Source organism: Gossypium arboreum, chromosome 6 (genome assembly GCF_025698485.1).
Source record: "Gossypium arboreum isolate Shixiya-1 chromosome 6, ASM2569848v2, whole genome shotgun sequence".
NCBI lineage: Eukaryota > Viridiplantae > Streptophyta > Magnoliopsida > Malvales > Malvaceae > Gossypium > Gossypium arboreum.
Window position 1 is genome coordinate 2,633,142 of NC_069075.1, and position 21,804 is coordinate 2,654,945.

General features: G+C 33.8%; 2 protein-coding genes, 1 long non-coding RNA gene, 2 other non-coding genes and 1 pseudogene across 7 annotated transcripts; 5 read left to right on the forward strand and 1 right to left on the reverse strand.

The window, feature by feature from the left end:
• Window positions 1–446: 446 nt before the first annotated feature.
• Window positions 447–3,328, forward strand: LOC108483985 (uncharacterized). 2 transcript variants are annotated; one of them, XM_017787569.2, is made up of 5 exons: window positions 447–823; window positions 1,409–1,550; window positions 2,000–2,244; window positions 2,734–2,907; window positions 3,015–3,328. In XM_017787569.2, exons 1-5 carry the CDS (start codon window positions 641–643, stop codon window positions 3,099–3,101), a joined length of 831 nt encoding a protein of 276 aa, XP_017643058.1. In that variant the 5' UTR covers window positions 447–640; the 3' UTR covers window positions 3,102–3,328. The 2 variants fall into 2 exon arrangements, with proteins under 2 accessions (XP_017643058.1, XP_017643059.1); XM_017787570.2 differs by having other exon boundaries at window positions 453–823; window positions 2,003–2,244.
• Window positions 3,329–5,007: 1,679 nt separating this feature from the next.
• Window positions 5,008–10,939, forward strand: LOC108484267 (kinetochore protein NUF2 homolog). Its single transcript, XM_017787992.2, has 11 exons — window positions 5,008–5,604; window positions 5,688–5,906; window positions 6,463–6,553; window positions 6,621–6,800; window positions 7,310–7,399; window positions 8,364–8,471; window positions 9,295–9,348; window positions 9,671–9,785; window positions 9,882–10,039; window positions 10,139–10,234; window positions 10,644–10,939. The coding sequence occupies exons 1-11, from the start codon at window positions 5,441–5,443 to the stop codon at window positions 10,716–10,718; spliced, it is 1,350 nt and encodes a 449-aa protein (XP_017643481.1). The 5' UTR covers window positions 5,008–5,440; the 3' UTR covers window positions 10,719–10,939.
• A 3,080-nt stretch (window positions 10,940–14,019) lies between these two features.
• LOC108485908 (uncharacterized) lies at window positions 14,020–16,093 on the forward strand. 2 transcript variants are annotated; one of them, XR_001871377.2, is made up of 3 exons: window positions 14,020–14,432; window positions 15,124–15,259; window positions 15,740–16,093. It is a non-coding gene; the product is annotated as an uncharacterized LOC108485908 (long non-coding RNA). The 2 variants fall into 2 exon arrangements; XR_008283976.1 differs by having other exon boundaries at window positions 14,020–14,336.
• Window positions 14,038–14,108, forward strand: TRNAG-GCC (transfer RNA glycine (anticodon GCC)). Its single transcript has one exon. It is a non-coding gene; the product is annotated as a tRNA-Gly (tRNA).
• LOC128294600 (small nucleolar RNA snoR114) lies at window positions 14,119–14,205 on the forward strand. The gene has a single exon (XR_008284908.1). It is a non-coding gene; the product is annotated as a small nucleolar RNA snoR114 (small nucleolar RNA).
• A 1,417-nt stretch (window positions 16,094–17,510) lies between the features above and the next one.
• Window positions 17,511–20,747, reverse strand: LOC108485907 (disease resistance protein SUMM2-like; annotated as a pseudogene).
• Window positions 20,748–21,804: the final 1,057 nt, after the last annotated feature.

Consider the following 21,804-nt stretch of genomic DNA (forward strand, 5'->3'; position numbering starts at 1 on the left):
TATTTAATTATGATCTTATTAAAATATTTAGTTAATTAAAGTTATTTATAATCATATTTATAAATAAAATTAAAAGATTTTATCAACTTTAAAACTCCTTCCATTAAAATTTGACACATAGAAAATTAAAATTTATATTGAATTAATTTATATTTAAAATTATTTTTAAATAGAATATTCGATTTTAGTATAAATATAAAATTTTAATTATTTATATAATAAATTTGTAAAATTTTATAAATATTTATAACTCAATATAATGTAATATATTTGTATAATATCTATATATAAAATTTGGGAGCAGCAACGCGCCAACCCGCAGCTCCTTTGGAATCTATTCCACGCGCCCGTTACCCACATTTTAAAAAAAAAAATTACCAAAAATGAAAAACAAAAACCGCACCGTTTCAATCTATTCCCTTTCTTCTCCAACCAGTCCACAACCACTATATAAAGAAACCCCTCACATTTTAAGCCAAACCTAAGTCCGAATTTGAATCCCATCAGTTTCTCATCAACCAAACAGAAAATTTCAGTCTAAAATTCGAATTGTCGTTTTCTAAGTTAAAATAGAAGGGGAGTGAGGGATTGAGACTGATAGCGATAAGGAGATACTGTTTTTTATTTGATTTAGCGAAGGATGTCTGCGGCAGTGTGCGGGAGCAAGAGATCGTTCTTCGAAGATATCCCGTCACCGCCATCGGCTTCTTCCTCTAAGAAGCTTCGGCGCTGCTCGCCGTCGTCTCCTTCTTCTGTTCGTTTGTCTCCGTCGCCATCTGCTCTCAATCACCTCCAGTCTATCTTCCCTCACATGGACCCCCAGGTATATCGCCTTTTTTAGTTAATTTTGTATTTGTATTCGTTAAGTATATTCCTTATCGTATTTAACAAAATTGATTTCAGAAATCTGTGAATAAGGTATAACTGTTTCTTGATTTCTTGCTTTAGTTGTCATTTCTTGTTTAAACTCATCCAATTAGATTTTATAATTGTTTCCTATTGTGTTTTAAAGGAAAAAAAGTAAGTTTCGTCTTCATTTGATAGTCTAACAATTATAATTGTGCGGATTTAGGCCATGAAAGGGGCTGCTAATTGAAAATCTCTGATGTTGGCATGTATTCCGGTCCTAGATTAAGTTGGAGCATATAGTTGGTTACTTGTAAGATTATCATTAATCAATTCTTTGAGTAGGGTTTTCTTTATTAGTTCCATGACTGTAAATAAAATTGTATATGATGTTTTACTTATTTTACAGAGTAAAGGATTTAGATTTTTTGTCTTCTTTCTGTTACATAGCTTTTAAACGGTTTGGTTTTATTGTTCCATTGTTGATCGAGGGATTGTTATTGGTTGTTGAAATAGTGATTCATCCATTTATTCCATTATAATTAGCAATTATTCGTTTCAGCTTCTGGAGCAAGCGCTATTAGAATGTGGCAATGATATAGACACTGCCATCAAGAAGCTGGAGGATCTTTGCTTAGGAGCAGCAGAGGCTAGAGGGGGAAAGACTTGTACCGTTGAGGAACTGGGCACAACTGCTGAGCAGGGTATACCCCCTTTTTTTGCAATTATATTCATTTAATTTTAGCATTGCCAGCTGAGTTTCCGATCAATATTATTTTTACTTGTAGTTTAATGGTTGGTTTGCAAAAGCGTTTCTATGATGAACTGGAAATGTTATATTATGCATCTAATTGATGAATATGCTGTACAAATCAATAAATGCAAAATTAAGTCTTCAACTCTTATCAGAATCAATAAATTGAATCAAGTGACAAATCTTCATTTTAATTTTGACATCCTATGTCCGAGTCCTTAGCTTTATGCATCCAAGTTCCAATATTGTATTGTGGTTATAATCGACAACATGTACTACATTGAAGGCTGATACCACAACATCAATTATTCTATGTTAATTGTTGTGCTGTGTGTGATATGCCATCTATTTAAGCTGGACAGTCATCACTTTGTAAATGGAATCTCACATCTGCATTAGCAGGTATATTGACTAATAATGGAGAAGCTGCTGCTGCTGCTGCTGCTGCTGTGACTATTCAGAATCCATCAGCCTCTGAAAATATGCCTGCTGATGGTGCTGAATGGGTGGACTTGTTTGTGAGGGAGATGATGAGTGCTACAAGTGTGGATGATGCCAAATCCCATGTCTCTAAATTGCTTGCAGTTTTGGAGAATTCCATAAGTAAATGTGTTGCAGAAGAGACGGTACAAAATTTTCAAAAGGTGTTATCTCTTAACCATCTTTGGATCTCTATCTATCATTCTGTTCTGGACTAGCCAGAGGTCTGCAAACGCATGAAGCAACTTTTAGACAAAATGCTATATGGACACTCAATGTTGGTTATTGACATGAACATGATCGAGAGTAATAGGAATCAATATGATCTGCAATGAAATGTGTGTGATTATGATGCTAAGGTCAGCCTGCCTTTACATCAATGTGTCAGACATGTGCGTGGTGTTGTTGGTGATTGTGAATAGGTGTAACCTCGTGGGTCTTTTGGTCATGTCGAGTGCAGAGCAGGCCCATTTAATCGGTCGTTGAATTGAACATATGAGTGTCAGATGTTAGACACCCGAGTTCAAGCAACATAGGTTTTCCACATCCATGAAATCAACGCAGGCTTATAATAAAATTTCCTTTTAGTACCGAACTGAAGTTGTTAAAAATAAGTAATAACTTTGTTTACTCATTTCTGTTCTTTTTTCCAGGAAAATCTCATGTTAAAGGGACAAATTGAAGCGATGATTCAAGAAAATATAGTCCTCAAACGTGCAGTGGCAATCCAACATGAACGACAAAAGGAGTATCAAGATAAAAACCAAGAGTTAGAACATTTAAAGCAATTGGTGTCTCAATACCAGGAACAGATGCGAACTTTGGAGGTCAGAATCAAAATCTTTTAGATCTCTTCAATCAATAAAATGTTGCCCGTAATACTGTGTTGATCTTAAGGAACTCATCTCTATATTTCGCTTGTATTACTTGACAGGTAAATAACTATGCATTGATGATGCATTTGAGACAGGCACAAGAAAGCAACTCGATCCCAGGACGGTTCAACCCGGATGTCTTCTAAAGAACAAAAAGATGAAGTGGTTTAAGGTAGTAAGTTGTGACTGGTATAATTAGCACAACAATGCTTTTTTCATAATCTGTTTTTTGCTTTGAGTTGATATATGCTTAGTAATAAGGTGTTTGTTTGATTTAGAACCTCCCTCTTCGGTTTGTTAAAGGACTACTATCATTTTTAATATTTCAAAGTGATTCAATTGAATGCTAATATTACTTTTGTATATCCAGAAATTACCAACCATTGTAATTGTTTTAAAAATCACCATTTTAGTCCATATCCAGAAATGTATTCTCATTTTACTCGGATACGGTATATCATTAGTCCTTAGAATTCCTGTCCCTTTCACTTTCTTTTTCAAACTCTTTCATTCCCCCAAATCTTGCTTCTCTTCATTTACCTAAATGATCTCATCAACAAAATCAAAAGCAGCATTCTGCAAAAAACCAAAAGCTTTATTCTTCCATCTCTGACATTGGCCATCAAATTGACTAGATGTTATTCTACTCGTTTATTGGTACTAATCTTTTGTACTGATTGCTGAATTATCACATGAAATTTTCTAACCAGATATTTTTTAGAAAAAAATTAACATTCCAGTGACTTAAAGAAAACCTTTAAAATAGTTTAAATAGATTAATAGTTATTTATAATTTTTTGAAGTTAGGAAATTAAAACATAAATTTACTAATAGTTTGGTGATCTTGAGTGTAATTTATGCTGATTATTTTTCAAGCAACCTTGAACTGCATTTTTTTTTCTTTTTTCCTGATTATAATCGTATCCTGATTGTATGCTAATTTTGTCATCAAATGATGATAACCGTACCAAACCTTTGTTCAGATAATTAGCAATATTTTGTCCAACTATCTATGGACCATTTATTGGAAGATATACACTTAAAAAAAGAAGAAGAAGAGAATGGGTCCTTAATTTACTTTGTTTAGCTGGCAAATTAATAGGAACTTAACACCTTAACTTCAAGCAATTGATTTTACGCATATTGGAAACTTGGATCAAGGAGATTGTTCTTATTTTCTTAATGCAACGAGTAAGAGGGTCAATACTCTTCGTTTTTGTTAAAATATTTATGTTTTATATTTAGGTTCGATTATATTTATATAATATATGATATTTTAGGTATGTTAAAGAATTTTAAAATATATAATTGTATCTAATAGTTATACTAGATTTGGGTTGTTGATAAAATAATTTTTTTCCCCTTTAATGAAACAATAATTGGTTCATTTATGAGATAAATTGAGGAAGCCTCATGTTAATGTTGTTTAACCAAAAGAATCTAATTGAAGTTTTATGATTACATTTAATTGTTCCTATAATTTCTTCTTGCTTTTGGCTTCCCATTTTAGAAATATTACGAGTTCGTGTCTAATGCGTATTTAGATATATGACAGTATAAATTCCGAATTATCAAAAGAAAAGTTCTTTAATAAATATATTTCAAATATAAATTCGAACAAGTGATTGTACCTCGAACAAATCCATATGCATAAGTAAGGATAATAATGGTTTAGTTAAAAAATATGATTAATGTGCAATATTTTATTTAATAAAAAATGAACTAATACTTTTACCATGGTTTTTCTATGTTTGTTATGAAATGGAAAATATAGAAAAATTAGTGGTGGAGAATAGAGGAAGAAATAGAAGAAAATAGAAAATAAAGAAAAAATTAAAAGAACATAAAAAAGCTTAAAATAAAAAATATAGGGATTAATTGTAGAATTTAACTTAAAATTTTTGTTTAAAATAATGATTTAATGCGTTGCATTATTTTACTGTTACACCATTAGCAGTAAGACTCAGTGATTAAAACGTAACATTTTAAATATAAGTGGCTAAAATATAACTTTAAGCAAATAAAAGTGACTAATTTGATAGTTTAACCATATATAAAAAATTTTGAGCAGCAACGCGCCAACCCACACATTTTCAAAAAAAATACCAAAAATGAAAAACAAAAACAACACGGTTTAATTCCATTTCCTTTCTTCTCCAACCAGTCCACAGTCTAAGCCAAGCCTAAGTCCGAATTTGAATCCCATCAGTTTCTCATCAACCAAACAGAAAATTTCAGTCCAAAATTCGAATTTTCGGTTTCTAAATTAAAATAGCAAGGGAGTGAGGGATGGAGACTGATAGCGACAACGAGATACTGTTTTTTGTTTGATTTAGCAAAGGATGTCAGCGGCAGTGTGTGGGAGCAAGAGATCGTTCTTACTCACCGTTTAGTTCACCTTGTTTTATTTATTTTTTCCAGTTTTTATTTTGTCCTCTACCCTTCACTTTCTCGGCAACCAACCACTCGAATTCGAACCCAGGAAATGTCGTCTTTCGATTACCCTATACTCTCACGTAGTGACATAATTTCAATTCTGGCGGAGTCACAGATCGCAGCCGTCACTGACAACGATTTCAAGAATATCAAACCCGACTTCGTCTCTAATCTTTACACGCGCCTCCTTATCTACCTCGACGCTCTCAACGAGTCCGCTCCTTCCCCCCATAAAACCAATTTCCTTTCTTCTTTTTCTTTTGATATTTTTTTATAATATTATTTACTTTTTGCAGGGAAGACCAAGGGCAAGTTGAGTTTTCAGCATTGGAGCAAATTGAGAACCCGGATCTTCTAATCGGGTCATTCCAGGTTATGAATTTGTATTGCAGGTTACGAGAGGTGATGGCTTCTCTTAATTGTCCGATGCAATTTAACCTTAGGGATTTGATCAAACCTGATCCGCGTCGGACCGAGCATTTCCTCAGCGGAATCCTCAATTTTTGTCTTTATAAGTACGCATTGCCTGGCTTGAAAAGTTTTGGTTTTGATTTGCTTCAGTTTTAGTTGCCTCATTTAGTGGTTGGGTTTAGAAACAAGAAATTGTTATATAGCCCTCTTTAATCAGTTCAGTTGTAGGTTCAAGTAGTTTGGATGTGAAATGTTTATTTAAATTTGCTATGTCAGCATAGAACATAAATGGTTTTATAATTTTCAATAATTTGAAATGTTTTATTAACTTCTGAATCCTTGTAATTGGCATAGGAAAGCCTATATGATGTGTCACGTTGTGGTTTTCTGGGATGATTGATATATCATTCTGCTATAAGAGAAATGATGATGTTAGGCATGATGTTCGAAGTAGTAATTTACCTTGCATGGTTTTTAAACCACGCAATATACAGATATATTTAATCCCAATTTTCTCAGATTAGTCTTCTTTTCTGATGGCCTTTTATTAGAAATTCTGGTTCACGGTAAATTTCCACGGTAAATTTCCTTTAATCAGTTTTCCAATCTTTTCCAGCCTTGCATGCATTAAGGTATTCTGTTTGTTGATTTCCATCTCAGAGAAACAAAAATGAATCTTCTAAGACCAATTGTAGAGGAACTGGCCCTTCTAGATGATCAACGGAAGGAGTGGGAGGCTAAGATTTCTCAGGTATTTGCAGAATGACATGCGACACTTTAGCATAAAGATCAGTTTTCACCATATCTCTGCCATGCAGTTGAATGAGGAGATTGCAGGTTACAGTGAAGCAAGAGAAAGGGAGTTTCCACTAGTTCAAGAGATAGAATCAAAAGTTAAAGAATTGCGTGAGATGATTGCTGGCCTCAACAGTAACCAGATGTCACTGAGAACTTCTTTTCGGAATTTGAAGGAGAAGACTGGGCAAATGGATGAGAAGGTTAGAATGTTAGCACTCCTTACAAAAGCTTTATTTCACTGACGTAGACATGGTGACAAGTGTTCAACTTTGAGAGGAGAGTTAACCTATATATGTTTTTCAAGTTGACATTTAAGAAAATACTTATACTCAAAAGTTTTTGACCATATTATGTGCTTAGATTTAGATCTGTCATCTGTGTCTCTGAATTATGGTTAACTAAAGATTTTGTGCTTTGTGTTGTCAATGTATTTTCACCTGAGTAAACCAAGTCTTTGAACCTGAAGGATTTTTTCATTGTAGTGGGTTCCTATTAAAATGGTGAGATACATCATATTCGTCACTTGTGTGGAGGATCTTCCTTCTTTTAATAATTAGACCACGATTTGATCCTAATGTAGATTCCCTTTTTCAGTAACTGTTTCAAATTTTTAGGTTCAATGTGATTTTGGCTTTATACGTGCATTATCCCCTCTTTAAGCGTTAGTGCTATTTATTATTGCTTTTTATGACAAGCGTCTTCTTTACAGATTTCTAAGGCTGAGTTTGACCTGGTTCAAAGTGTCCAAGAAAATGCAAATCTGCGATCAAAAATAGTTCAGTCACCAGATAAACTACAGGTGCATATTCCTTCTTATTAAGTTTAACTTAGGTGATTATGGCTCAGTTAAGTAAAGCATTGCTGTGATTGATTCTCATAAACCAAGTATATATGCTAATGATGCTACTCCAAATGGGATTCTCGTATGAGTTTATTTTTTTGTGGTTTGTGTTTTTATATATGGTTATTTATTTTTCTACCAGTGGTATTGTGCAATTACACTTTTAGTCACAGGATTTGGGAAATTCTAGCCTACACCGAGACACATTATACATAGCCGTCCTAATTTTTTTGACCAAAAATTGTATCTGGCATGCATGACTAGGGCATCTAACTTTGATAGATAACATAAAATAGAATCATGTTCCACTGAGGACCTAATTATCCTGCTAGCATATGTACCCTGATTTATGTGTTTGCTATCAAGCTTGAAACCACCTTTATATTACTATAGTATTGTTGTCATCTAACCTTACATGCACATCTAAAACTTTATGTGATTTTCTTTTCCTTTTCTGGTTGTAGGCGGCTTTTTCTCATGCCCTGTTATTGCTAGTTACTTTCATCCCTCACACTATTTATTTAATCATTATTTTCATCTTTGTTAGAACCATGGAGTAGTTGCATATCCGATTTGGCACCTTTCAATTCTTATCACATCCTTTCAAGTAGAGGTGTCTATACTTGTACATTTTTCTAGTATCTAAAGTTTCAGTTTTGATTCAACTTTGTTTTTAGATCTTACAGGCATGTGGCAAGCGCCATAATCATCATGCAGTATTTAAAGTTGTTTTCCTTTAGCATTTATATGAAAAGTAAATATAGTGCTAATCACTTTTCTTTGGTAAATTGTCATGTTGATTGGAGTATTTAATGTAGGTTAGTTAGCTTGTTATTCACTGCTTTGTGGATGGTATGACTGCACTTTTGCACTAAAACATTATTCTCCGTGTTTCTTTCTTTACTTTTATGTTGCCAAAAAGAGAGCTTTAGAGGAGAAGAAATTATCTCGAGATGAGGCAAAGTATGCTGAGAGGTCGGCTATGCAGTCTTTTCAGGAGAAAACTGCCACTGTTGAGGTCTACAGCAAGGTATGCCCATTGTCATAAACCATGGTATCAGGTGTCATTGTCAGACTTATCATCATTCATCTGAAAACTGAGTGGATGAGAGTTTAGCTTGCATGATTTCATTTAATTAAATGCATTCCTACATATGACAGAATGCATCACGAGAATGTTCATAATTTATTATTCTTATTATTAGAAGAATGCACATTTATCTGTTTCATGTAAGAGTTAAAAATTGCACACCTCGCCTTTTGTGCAAGATCCTGTTGTCTTTCTGTTTGTATCTCCGCCCTCATTGTGTTCAATCATATGTTATCAGTGAACTTCTTGCTTCACTCTCTCTTTTGTATCCTGTTCTGTTGGACAAATCCAGAATCATAAGATTGGATTCTGTTGGGAGCTTTAGACAAATAATATGAGCAGGGATGAAAGCATGTTCACATGCATGCATTTGAGTTATGACCAGATTGATCTATCATCGGGCTATTTTCCCTTAGGAAGCTTGCTTCTATATTCTTTCATACTGTTAAATCTGAACTTTTGTGTATCTATTAGCAATCAAAGTAAGCACTTTTTCCTTCACATTTCAACAATAATTGGTTAACGCGATGGGAAGAAAGACTACATTTTTATCAAACAAAGGTGGCAAAATATCTCAAATAGCAGAAAGAAATGAAACATTACTAGTTAATTATACATCAGAAGAGCCAACTAGAAAGATATTCAGAAAGGTTTCTGGAAAAGCATTAAAGTGCATGGGCATCTAGTTGACATAAACGCATTATAAACTTCATATGGTAGAAAGTGACGGATAACTTATTATTGATATTGGGTGTTGCTACAGGCTCTAAAGAAAATGTCGAAGCACTTTGCCTTGATGCAAGCTATACATGAACAGGTACACAGACAGTGGGCCAGTTCCCTTTTTGTGCCTTTTCTCTAAAACTGAGTAGCAATGTCTTTGGCCTCCACTATTAAGTTTTCTATGGCTTGTCTTTTGGAACAAAATCCTCTCCCACCCCCTTCTCAGAAAAAGAAAAAAAAAATCAGTTTTAGCTTTTAATAAAGTTGCAACTCTTATTGCTCCTTTACCTTAAATTAGTGAATAACTTATTTCCTAAAAGGAAAAGTTTTGATTTTTGAATGCTAGCCTTTTTACTTTGCTTGAGAACCACTTAATAAGCTAAATACCTTGTTTATAGCATTGTTCATTTTAATAGGTGAACTCTGCAAAATCAGTTGAAAAAGAATGCAAGGGTTTGAAAGCTAAGCTAAGTGATGATGTTGTGTTAGACAAGTCACTTGAAGCTAAACTGATTGAACGGCAAGGAAAAGGCAGGTTCTCATTCCAGCTATGTTGTATTATTGTCTGTTTTAAAATTTAAACCACTATGTAGGTGCTTAAATCTTTTATCTTTATTATTTTACCAGTTGGACAATTGGAAGAACACAAAAGGCAGTTACAAAAAGAAAGAGATCTCAAGTTTGAGGAATCTACCAAACATTTGAACAGTGTGAAGTCGGAGGTGTTGTCTAAGCGGTGTGAGCTGGAAGCAAGGCAGAAGAAGGTTGAAGATGTGGTAGCAGAGGTAATCGACATGTCTTTTTATTCCATGGTACCAAATTGTCTCTACTTTCAACCAGAAGTTGCTCAACAACTCCCCATTTGTATTTCTTAAACTTATTAGGTGGACTCCATCACATTAAAGACCAGTATGGTAAGAGAATCTGGAGCTGCTAAAGTTCAGCAATTGATTAGTAAGTGTGAAGAGATTGTAAAACAGGTACTGTATCGCTTATGTTAACCTTGAATCTGTCTTTACATGTGTGCTCTTCAAAAAAACTGAATATTTGTTCTTTGGTTCATTCAACCGGTAAAAATCTTGTTGAACTGGGACTATTAGAAGAGCTCAATTTAGTTAGAATAGAATTATTATTTGATAATTATCAGAAAAAATAAAGAACTATTAGTAAATATTCTTTCAAGCTATGGAGGATGTAAGATTGCAATATCTGGCCGTCAAGAATTATAATGCCTTGTTGTTGTTATTACTACTTCTGCTGCTGTTGTTGAGCTGTGTTCGTCTGTGTTGTCTTATGCTGAGTTCATTGTATATTTGAAATTTCATTTGTTTTAGTTGATATAAGGCTTGAATCTAACCTCATGAACTGAAAATGTTAATTTGACTGCAGTTTCAACAATATTCATCCTCTATCGGGGTCCTCTTGCCAGTGGATGGGAATGGAACAAAGACAACATTTGATTGAGTAGCTATAACCAGCCTTCAACTTTAATTTCAGGAAGCCACTCGATTGTGTGTAAGTTGTTATTAGTGCGTAGCAGTAATATATATTGATTTGGTCTCCTATTGCTACTAATTTCTTATGGACTTCCCATTTCTGTATGACGAGGCTTGTAAGCAAGTTCAATTTATAGTGTGTACCCAAAAAACAATTCTAATATCAACTTTTTATGGTGTTCCGTAGAAGATATGTAAGGTAGTGTTACCCTTTAGCTTTTATGTTTCTTGCTTGATTTACAGTTTAAAGTTTTAACAGGATTTAGTAGATCAAAGTCGTAAAGCATCCAAAGTCAGTGGCTTAGCTCAACTGGATTTAGTTTATACCCTTTTATATGTATGTATTTAATTATTGGCATGTACCTAGGTTGAGTCTCAAGACTCGGTGCACATTTGATAGTTTTGATAGGTTGAGTTTTGTGACCTAATGGATACTTTGATTCTTTTGGTATGTTTTCGTGGTATGGACCTATAATGTCTTAATTGATAAATTTTAATGCTTTTTTATTAGATTGATATGCATTTGTATAAGTGTTAGTTTATGTAAATAACCTTGCATATGTCTCGAGAGACACTGATGGATTTTGGCATTGAGTTTAGGTTCGATTCTTAACTCCAAGTTTGATTACTTTTAATCTCTAAATGTATCGAATAATATCATTTGGCATTCATTAAACATGTTTTATTTGTATTATTGCATTTGTAAGGGATTTATTTTGTTTGAATGCCAAGTTGCTTAGTATTGGAAGTGAAATTTTGTTTTGAGTTGTTCGGCAACTTAATGTGATATCATGCATTCAGAATCGGTGACTAGGTTGGGTGTAGGGTGTCATACGAAATTACTTTACTAACTAATTACTTCAGTTACTGGCAACTTAATTGTAACATGGATAAGACTCTTCAGCATATATAACACGTGCTGATTCTTGAAAAATATCAATCTTTAGTAGTATGTGTGTCATCAATCCAAGTTTCTTTCGTAAATAAGAAAAGACACCTTCAGTCAATGGTTCTGTCAATATGTCAGCAATCCGCTCACTTGTTGGCATACTATTAACCTCGAACTTCCGATCTGCCACATGATCTCAAACAAAATGTAACTGAAGCTCCACTTGCTTTGATCTGGCATATAACACAGGATTACTAGACATAGCAACCACACTTGTATTGTCACACAATAGTACAGGAACTGTTTCAAGATCAACTCCAAGTTCTGCTAAGAGTGGCTTAATCCAAACCAACTCCAAAATAGTATTAGCTACACTCTTATATCATACCTTAGCTGTAGATGAAGCAACTATAGGTTGTTTCCTTAAGCACCATGAAATAGGATTACCTCCAAGAAAGATTATTTATCCTGAAGTGGACCTATTATCCCTAATCAGCATCTAATATGCCACTTGCTCGTAGATTGAGAATGCTTGAACAATAACCCTTGATATATAGTACCCTTACAATATCTCAAGATCCTCTTCGCTGCTACACAATGTGATGTACAATATTGGTTCATGTATTGACTAACCTTATTCACACTGTATGTGATTTCTGGTCGAGTAGCTCCCAACTATGCTAGGGTCTTCCAATAAGCTGCCATCAATGGTTAACAGCCCTGGTGAACTAACCATAGGAGTAGGCATTGACTTGCAATTCTCCATTCCTGCATCTTAAAGCAGCTCAATAATGTATTTCTTTTTGTGCAACATCTTCCCACTAAAACTTTGTGTCTATGCTTCAAGATAAGGAACTTATTTCTCCAAGGTCCTTTAAACAGAACCGTACATTAAGTTGAAAGGCCAATGATTCCAATTTCAGCATGATCATCCCCTGTGATGACAATGTCATCTGCATATACCAGGAAGTATGCTCTTCTTTATTCTTTCCTTGGAATAAATAAAGGTACATCAGCTTTACACTGTAAAAATCCCAAACTAACAAGGTACAATTTGAGTTTTTCAAACCACGGTTTTGAGGCTTGATTTAGACCATATAAAGCCTTTATGTAACCGACAACCAATTGTCCACCACTGCCATGTCTTCTCAAACCTAAGAACTTGCATCGTATACACCTGTTCCCTTAAATCACGATTTTAAAAGGCATTATCAATGTCAATTTGCCTCCCCTTCCAACTATTAGTGAGATATAGATGAAGGAAAGATAGGTGTTGCTATTGAGTTTGAATTTTGAGTCGAGTGAATTAATAGCAGGTATTGATGTTGAGGAAGCTAAGGTGTTTGAAGAACTTAAATTTGATGTTGAATGAGTTCTTATTGTAGGTGAAGGTAAAGGATTTAGTGCACTAGAGTTTGACGTGAATGGCTTGAAAACTCAAGCACCCCTCTTCAGTTACTTAATCGATCATAGTTCTTAAGATTTTACTCATAACCTTAGACGGAACAATTAGTGCTGCTTTTTTTTTCTTTATTTTTTGAGAAGAGAGAAAGAAAAGCAATTTTGATGATGCCGAATCCACCGAAAATAAATTTCACACTTAAATAGAGCAAAAAATTGGATCATAGGAAGTAGAGTTGATCCTATAAGGACTGATCCATTTCAATCTATAATTCATTGTAACAATAATATGTCATAGGCAAATTTCGTACCCACAATTTATGCCAATTATATGAAACACAAAAGGGATTAAATCTGAATGTAATAAATAATAGAAAAATGAAAAAAATAAGCAAACTGAAATTAAATTTGAATAAAGAAATATGACTAGAAACTCTAGCTTCAGGCGTGATTTTGACTTTGGCTTTGACCTAATTTTGAAAAATGAATTTTCTCCTCCAATCAATGAGTCGGTTATAGTGATCGAGGAACAGTCTCAGATCATTAGCCCTTCTATAATGGTAAATTAACTACAAAAATAACCCTTAGCTAACTCTTATTAAGTGAATAACCTTCGAAGCACCTTCCACGATTTCATTCTTCAGTAGCTTGCGAAGTAGTAGAACCATGCTCAAATTGATGGCCAACCTCAATCGCATGAATCGTTTAAACTTATTGTTAAATCCATTAACAAATCTAATTATTCACTCAATTAATTACATTAATTAGTTACATGCTTTCTCTTTTTTGTTTTTTACCTTTTATTTTTTGGTTACAAACTCTTTTTCCCATATTTTGCTTTCTTCCATCACATTATGAAATTCCCTTCAACACTCAAAGATGTTACTTCATTTACCTAATTATCTCGATCAACAAATAATAAACAACGTCCGTGTAATATTGAATTTTATTTTAATAAACGCAACCTATGTTTTATATTTCTCGGTATTGTCAACAAGCACCAGTGGTCTAGTGGTAGAATAGTACCCTGCCACGGTACAGACCCGGGTTCGATTCCCGGCTGGTGCAATCTTCAAAGAAGCTGTGAAGATAGCTGCTCTCTAGCGGAGTTGGGTTCTTCGCATTCGTCTGATTTCAAGACGATATCAACGGCGCTTCTGAGCTTCATATTTTTATTTACTGAACTTTAATGTTTAGTAGTCTCATGCACAGCAAATCCATGGACCAACTCAGGCAAATCCACTGCCGAGCCCTAACAAGACCACCCATTTTGCTTTTACACAGTTATTTCCTCTTGTATGTATGAACTTGGTGACATGGGCCATGTACTCAAACTGTTCGATCAAATTCCCAAACCGAAAACTGTCTTCCTTGGGAACACAATGACCCAAGGTTACTGTAGGATAGATTGTCCAAAATATGGGATTTCAAAGTGTTAAAAGTTAAAACTGAGTGTTAAGCTTGATAATTACACCTTTCCTTTCCTCTTCAAGGGTTTTGACAGAAATGTTGGGTTTTCATGGGAAGAAGTTGTATTGTCATGTGGTGAAATTTGGGTTTGGTTCTAATGTTCTTGTGCAAAAATGCTTTGATCCATATGTACTTCTTGTGTAAAACGAATGTGATTATAACATGATATAATGCAACGTTAAGTATTGCTTGTTAGAGTGAAAAGAAAACTAAATGTTTAGTCTTCATTTGATATTCTAACAATTGTAATTGTGTGGATTTAGGCCATGAAAGGGGCTGGCTAATTGAAAATCTCTGATGTTGGCTTGTATTCCTGTCCTATTTTTGCAAGTTCTAGATTAAGTTGGAGCATATAGTTGCTTACTTATATGATTATCATTAATCAAATCTTTGTGTAGGGTTTTCTTTTTTAGTTACATTACTGTAAATAAGATTTAGCTTTTTTGTCTTCTTTCTGTTGCATGCATAGCTGTCTTCTTTCTGTTGCATGCATAGCTTTTAAACTCTTTGGTTTTATTGTTGCATTGTTGATCGAGGGATTATTATTGGCTATTGAAATAGTGATTCATCCATTTCTTCCATTATAATTAGCAATTATTCGTTTCTGCTTCAGGAGCAAGCGCTATTAGAATGTGGCAATGATATAGACACTGCCATCAAGAGGCTGGAGGATCTTTGCTTAGGAGCAGCAGAGGCTAGAGGGGAAAAGACTTGTCCTGTTGAGGAACTGGGCACAACTGCTGAGCAGGGTATACCCCTATTTTTTGCAATTATATTCATTTAAGTTTAGCATTGTCAGCTGAGTTTCTGATCAAAATTTTTTTACTTAATAGTTTAATTGTTGATTGATGGTTGATTTGCAAATGCGTTTCTATGATGAGCTGGAAATGTTTACATTACGCATCTAATTGATGAATATGCTTTGCAAATCAATAAACGCAAAACTAAATCTTCTACCGCTAGTTGCCATTTCTTCTTTCAACTCATCAGAACCATTATCAAGTGACAAATCTTCATTTTAATTTTGACATCCTGTGTCCATGTCCCTAGCTTTATGCTTCCAAGTTCCAATATTGTATTGTGGTTAGAATCAACAACATTGACTACATTGAAGGCTGATACCACAACATCAATTATTCTATGTTTAAGCTTTGTGTGATATGCCATCTGTTTAAGCTGGACAGTTCTCATTTTGTAAAGGGAATCTCGCATCTGCATTGAAATTGCAGGTATATTAACTAATAATGGAGAAGCTGCTCCTGCTGCTGCTGTGACTATTCAGAATCAATCAGCCTCTGAAAATATGCCTGCTGATGGTGCTGGTGCTGAATGGGTGGACTTGTTTGTGAGGGAGATGATGAGTGCTACAAGTGTGGATGATGCCAAATCCCATGCCTTTAAGTTGCTTGCAGTTTTGGAGAATTCCATAACTAATATTCGGTCCTTAAAAAGTTCCTAGCTTTGCCTTGACTTCATTGTTGAATGTTGTTCATATGATAATAATGGTTCAATTCGAAAGATATTCAAGAATAATTGTAAAAATTCATTTTTAATTTAATTAGTTGAGTGGCTCATGGTGTAAATCATCATTTATTTGTCTGTACATGATTGAATTGAAACCACAATTACTAAACTACTAGTAAATTTACTCAACTTCAAAAAGTTACATAATGATCATTAAATTATTTGAAAATTTTCATTTGAGTCATTGGATTGTTAAACTCATTGTTGTATGACCTTGTCGGTTCACACCGCCTGCACCAATCAAAAGCTTTTTTTTCCTTTTTCTTCTACAATTCAATATTTTTTTAATGAAATAGTTTTAAACGCACGAATCTACGAAAAAAATTTAAACAACTTTCTTTTCCGGTCTCCGACATTGACGATCAAATTGATTTGGATTTAAGGCATATTCTTCTATTGGTCAATGGGTGTTGATACATCGTATCAAGCGTGGAATCATTGCTTGAAGCTTGCTAGCTGGACTTAGAAAAAAAACAACTTAACAACCAATGACTTAAATAAAAATTTTCGAGTAGTTTAATGATTTAAATGAAAACTTTTGAACAATTTAGTGATCATTTTGTAACTTTTTGAATATGAACAAAATAAGCAAGAAATCGAAATACTGGATTCATCTCATATATCAAATCGAAATAAAGACTTTCGCTTTTTATTTGTAATATTTGGAATTGATACGTTAGATACAGATAGATCATATCTTGTAAATTTTCTCTACTTTTCTTTTCTCAATCGGCCCCTCCCCTTTTATCCTTTCTTTTGTGCTCCTTAAGAACTAAAGAACTAAACAAGTGGATTTCTTTCTTATAACATAATGATAAACGTAATGATAACTTTTCTCTTTTTTTTGTCACTCATTTTTATCAAGATAATATTTTTCCTAATTTTTTTCAATTATTGCTGGACTCTAGACTATATATAGTTTAGATAACCCATGAAAATTTTCGACATGTTTGATTGCGATCTTGATATAGACAGGGCGCTCATTCGTCTCAAAATCTGAATAGAACAATCTTTATTATTTGAAGCGGTTCTTTCGGGCAGTTATCAAAAGAGGGCAATTGCTTCGAATTTGATCAATTGAGATATATGAAAACAAAAACAATATCAATATAACAATAATATATATATTTCATTCGAATTCAAAGACCAAAACACAAACTTAGTAATAGTTTAATAACCTTAGGTGCAGTTTCTATTCGACTAATTAAGATTCCATTTGAATGGGCATAAAAACAACGATGATAGTGAAATCTATTCAAGTGTCAAGATATTCGTTTAAAATTAAAAGCTGAGAAAGCTTAGTCAAAAGTAAAAATCCCGAAAATTTGGTTTAAACAAAAAAAAATGATCAACTTTTGGCTCCAACATCAGTTACTTAAATTATAATATTGTTTTATTTTTATATATTATGTAGTTTATATCACATAAAATTAAATATCTAATAATCATAATATTATGATGTAAAACATACAAAAATTATTAAATATTAATACATTAAAAGTGATATAATTTAAAAATAGAAAATATATACATGTAAGTCTAAAATGATTTGCAAACTGCAACTAAATAAGTAGAGTTATTTTCTCAAAATTCAAACATCACACAACAATGAACCACTTTTGCAATTTTTACGTTTTTCTACATTTCATACAGGAAGAGACTTGAAATAAGGAAGAAAAGCATCTTGAGCGGCTTCATTTTCCCATTCTACTCTTGCCCACCGATCTTTTCTTCCCTGAACGGTGAGCAGATTCCCTTTTGCACTGTCTGAGTTGAGAGGAAGCTTCTTCAATTCTTGGTTGCCATTTATACGAATAAGTTTCAAATATGGGAAGGGTAGAGCATCCCAATATATGCTCCTCAATTTCGGTAGACCAAATAATTCAAGTGTTTCAAGCTTCAGAACTGATTTAGAGTACGGAATTCCAGTCACACCTGCAACTTCACCAAGTTTTCTCTCACTCAATATTTCTACCATTTTTGCACACCCAGCTATCCAAAGAGTCTTTAGATTTGGAACAAAAATCAGTCAGGTCATATCTCTCAATTGGTCATAGTAGAAAATTTGAACTGTGCTCAATGTGTGAAAGCTTAAGGCTTAGGAATCTTTCTAGACAAAGCTTGCCTTTTCTGTATCCTTATTATACTCAAACGTTGCAAACTTTTCAACTCCACTATAAGCTTTTCATTGCCACCATACAAAACATTGTCTTCATTAGGATGATCTCCGTATCCCGACCACCACATTCTGAATATTTGCAACTTGTGAAAACTAGATATCAAATGTTGTGGGATTTTTCTGAGATTGTGCATATAACTCAAGTCCAACATTTTTAGTTTTGTCAACGATTTCAACCCTATTGGCAACTCTGATATACCAGTAAATGATAGGTCAAGACATTCTAGACAAACCAATAGTGAAATTCCCTCAGGCAGCACTCGTAATCTAAGGTTTCTTGATAAATCCAAAACAGTCAGATGAGGCATAAATTGGAAGAAACCATCGCTGATCACTTGCAACTCATTTTGGCTAAGAAACAAGGTTCGAAGGTTAGCGCATTTGGGTGTTTCTTTGAGAACTTCAATCTTATTTGTCATCAATGACATGCTTTTTACACTTTCCCATGCCTTAACATGTGGTTCCTCATATAACTGAGCCCCTGCTTTTACAAAAAAGTTATTCTCTGTTGCTTCAGAATTGCGTGTAATCCATAAAGCCATGTCACGGATCACATCATGCATCTTTACACATTCTTCTCCATGTATTTCACCACCATTTTCCAATAAACAAGCATTCAGAAGAAAGTTGATAATGTGGTCACTTTGCATTTGAGCTTCACTAATTCTATCAAATTCAATCAATAGCCCTTCACAAAACCAATATTCCACTAATCTCTTTTTGGGAATACAACAATCTTCAGGATGCAGACAACAATATAGGAAGCAACTTCTCATTGTGGCATTAGGCAAATTATCATAACTGAATTTTAAAAGTGAAAATACCTCATCTTCCATTTGTGGCGATGCACATCGCTTCAACATCTCAATTGCATAATTCCATTCCCCAAGTGTTGTCTTGCAAGCCATGGCACGACCGATTGTAATTAGTGCAAGAGGCAACCCACCGCACCTTTCAGCTACTTGTTTAGCTAGGTTTGGAATATCTGGATGGCTGTTGAGAGCTTCATCTCCAACCTTGTCTTGGAACAATTCCCAAGCCTTCTCCGGTTCCAGTCACTCCACTTTGATTTTCGTTTTAGCTTCCATGTAGCGACATACATCCAAAGATCGAGTAGTAAAAATAAGTTTGGAACTCTTTGTTTGGCTTGGTTCTGGTATCCCAACTTGGTTCAAATCCACCTTCTTCCATAAATCATCCAATAATACAACAAATCTCTTGTTACTCAAGATCCCATAGATATCTATGGCTTTCTGTTCAACACTTTTATTCTTCCAGGATTGTGGAAAACCAATATTGTCACCAATCCTATCTTGAATCTTTCCAACATCGTAATCTTTAGACACCACCGCCCAGATAACTTCAAAATCATTTGGTGTGGTGCTGAACTTGTTGCTGAGTTTGGTCAAGAGTGTTGTCTTGCCAACGCCCCCCAAGCCATAGAGACCAATGATCCCCACATTTGTTTCTACAATACAACTCCATACCTTCTGGATTGTGGATTCTAGAGCAACCGCCTGCTCTTCAGTTCTTACTACCACCGGAGCTGGGGACGGATCCTCTGCTACTTTCTCAAAAGCTCCTTCCCTCTTAAGATCAATTATTTCTTGAAGCATTTTGTTCACTTTTTTACCATACTTGTAGCTAGACAGGCAACTCTTGGAAGCACAGCCGCCGAGACACAAGTTATTCTTTTGTTCATGGCCATCTTCAATCAACTTTTCTGCCTCCGTTATCATGTTATCATAGGTCCCGCTGTTGAAAGCCATAGCTGAACTTCCTCCAATGGCTTCAATAGTTTTCGTTCTGCAAGATCAACCCTCCGTTTCACGTCAACTCTTCGCGCCTTCAGTTCTTCAAGAGCAGCAGATAAAGTTGGAAGAGTTTGTTTAAGCTTCCAGACATAATTAGCATGGCCAACAATGAAATCCAAACCAAGAAGAAGGAAATTGTCTAAACCACATTGTACGGAGCAACAATTGCCCATGATTCTGGTAAATGAAAGCTGGAACAAAGGAAACAAATGAGATGTGGATGCAAAGTGAAATGTGTTAAAAATAAAGTTAAGTAAATTGGAAAAGTCAAAGAAAAATGAAGTTAAAGAAGATGGGGTTTAAGCAGATTGAGGTGGAAGGCGATTGTGGCACAGTTATGAAGAGGATGCACATGAAATAAAGTTAAAAAAGACGGAGTTTCAACCATTAGAGCTTTCATTATGGATAGTAAAGATAAAGCAAGCAGATTCACAGGATGTATAACCAGAGAAGGAAACCAAAGCAGCTAACCTTTTTAGACAAAGATGGAGCAAGATGTAAAGAAGACAGGTAGACTTACCGGTTAGATCCAGCAAATTAGGACTGGTCTCGACTGTTTTGTTTAGTTGGAGCAGATGCAGTAGCAGAATCCTGGTGAAAGATAGTTGGATTTTGAATCAATCAGGCTTGGAAATCTGGAAATTTTAGGTTATTTTGACTATTTTACCCATTCGACCTAAAAATAAATTAATATTTACAAAAATAATCTTTAGTTCAAAGACATTCACCTCAATAACTTGAAATGAATAACAATAAAATTAAATTATGGAAAATAGATGGTTAGCACCACTATTTTTTTATTAAAAAATTATTTTTGATATTTTAGACACTAGATAATCTATACTCATGTATTTTTTTTCAAAAAAATTTGGGAAGTGTTGGCACACTAATATATGACACCCCTTTATCTGATTAAAAAAATGATTTTTTTGAAAGGTGTAGTGCCGGCCAACAAAGGGCCAAAATCACTTTGATTGTTATATCTTTATTGCTATTAGATCTATAGGAAAATCGCTTTGATTATTTATCATTGGATTTTCCTTTGTATATGTATAATAACACTCCAAACTTAATTTGATTGTTGTGTTTGAATTATAAAGTGTCACATTCGTTGTTAAAGTAACTACGATCAAATTATATTTATTTTGAATCATTATACATATAAACACAAGGATTATAAGCAAAATATATGATATACGATTATTTTTGGGTCTTATATAAACTTACGAAAACTCTAATACTAATCTGAGATCGAATTAAGACTAAAATGAAACAAAACATTAAAAAGCAATTGGAAAATAAAATTCCAACTCATCCATCACCATATATTTTAGCTAATTTTTCAAAAAATGGGACTAATTAAAGCTAATGCAGAGATTTTTTTTGTAACCCTACTTACCACCATCCCATTATTTATTTATTATTTTAATTTGGAAAATTATTATTTTCTTGAAGACGGTGGGTTTCTTGCATGCATGTGTTCGCACATGTATATACACATTTTATATAATAATTTATCAAAAAACTATATAAAAATATTATAACATTTTATATATACAATATACAAAAGCATCTCAAGTATGCTTTACAACCAAATTGTTATTTAAGTATAAAACTAAAACTAAATTTTAAATAATAATAATTAAAATCAGGGCGAATCCAAAATAATTTATTAAAAAATCGAATAAAATTTTAATTTTTATAATTTATATCTTTATAATTTTTAAAAGATTAAATTAAATTTTTAAAATTTTAGGAAAAAGTATAATTTTTCTTT

What these genes read in the sequence shown, in the direction of transcription:
- LOC108483985 (XM_017787569.2), top strand. Translation starts at nt 641, where the DNA reads ATGTCTGCGGCAGTGTGCGGGAGCAAGAGATCGTTCTTCGAAGATATC. An exon ending in GGGCACAACTGCTGAGCAGG is followed by an intron (nt 1,551 to 1,999) that starts GTATACCCCCTT and finishes CATCTGCATTAG; the next exon opens with CAGGTATATTGACTAATAAT. An exon ending in AACAGATGCGAACTTTGGAG is followed by an intron (nt 2,908 to 3,014) that starts GTCAGAATCAAA and finishes ATTACTTGACAG; the next exon opens with GTAAATAACTATGCATTGAT.
- LOC108484267 (XM_017787992.2), top strand. Translation starts at nt 5,441, where the DNA reads ATGTCGTCTTTCGATTACCCTATACTCTCACGTAGTGACATAATTTCA. An exon ending in CTGTTGAGGTCTACAGCAAG is followed by an intron (nt 8,472 to 9,294) that starts GTATGCCCATTG and finishes GTGTTGCTACAG; the next exon opens with GCTCTAAAGAAAATGTCGAA. An exon ending in TTGAAGATGTGGTAGCAGAG is followed by an intron (nt 10,040 to 10,138) that starts GTAATCGACATG and finishes TAAACTTATTAG; the next exon opens with GTGGACTCCATCACATTAAA.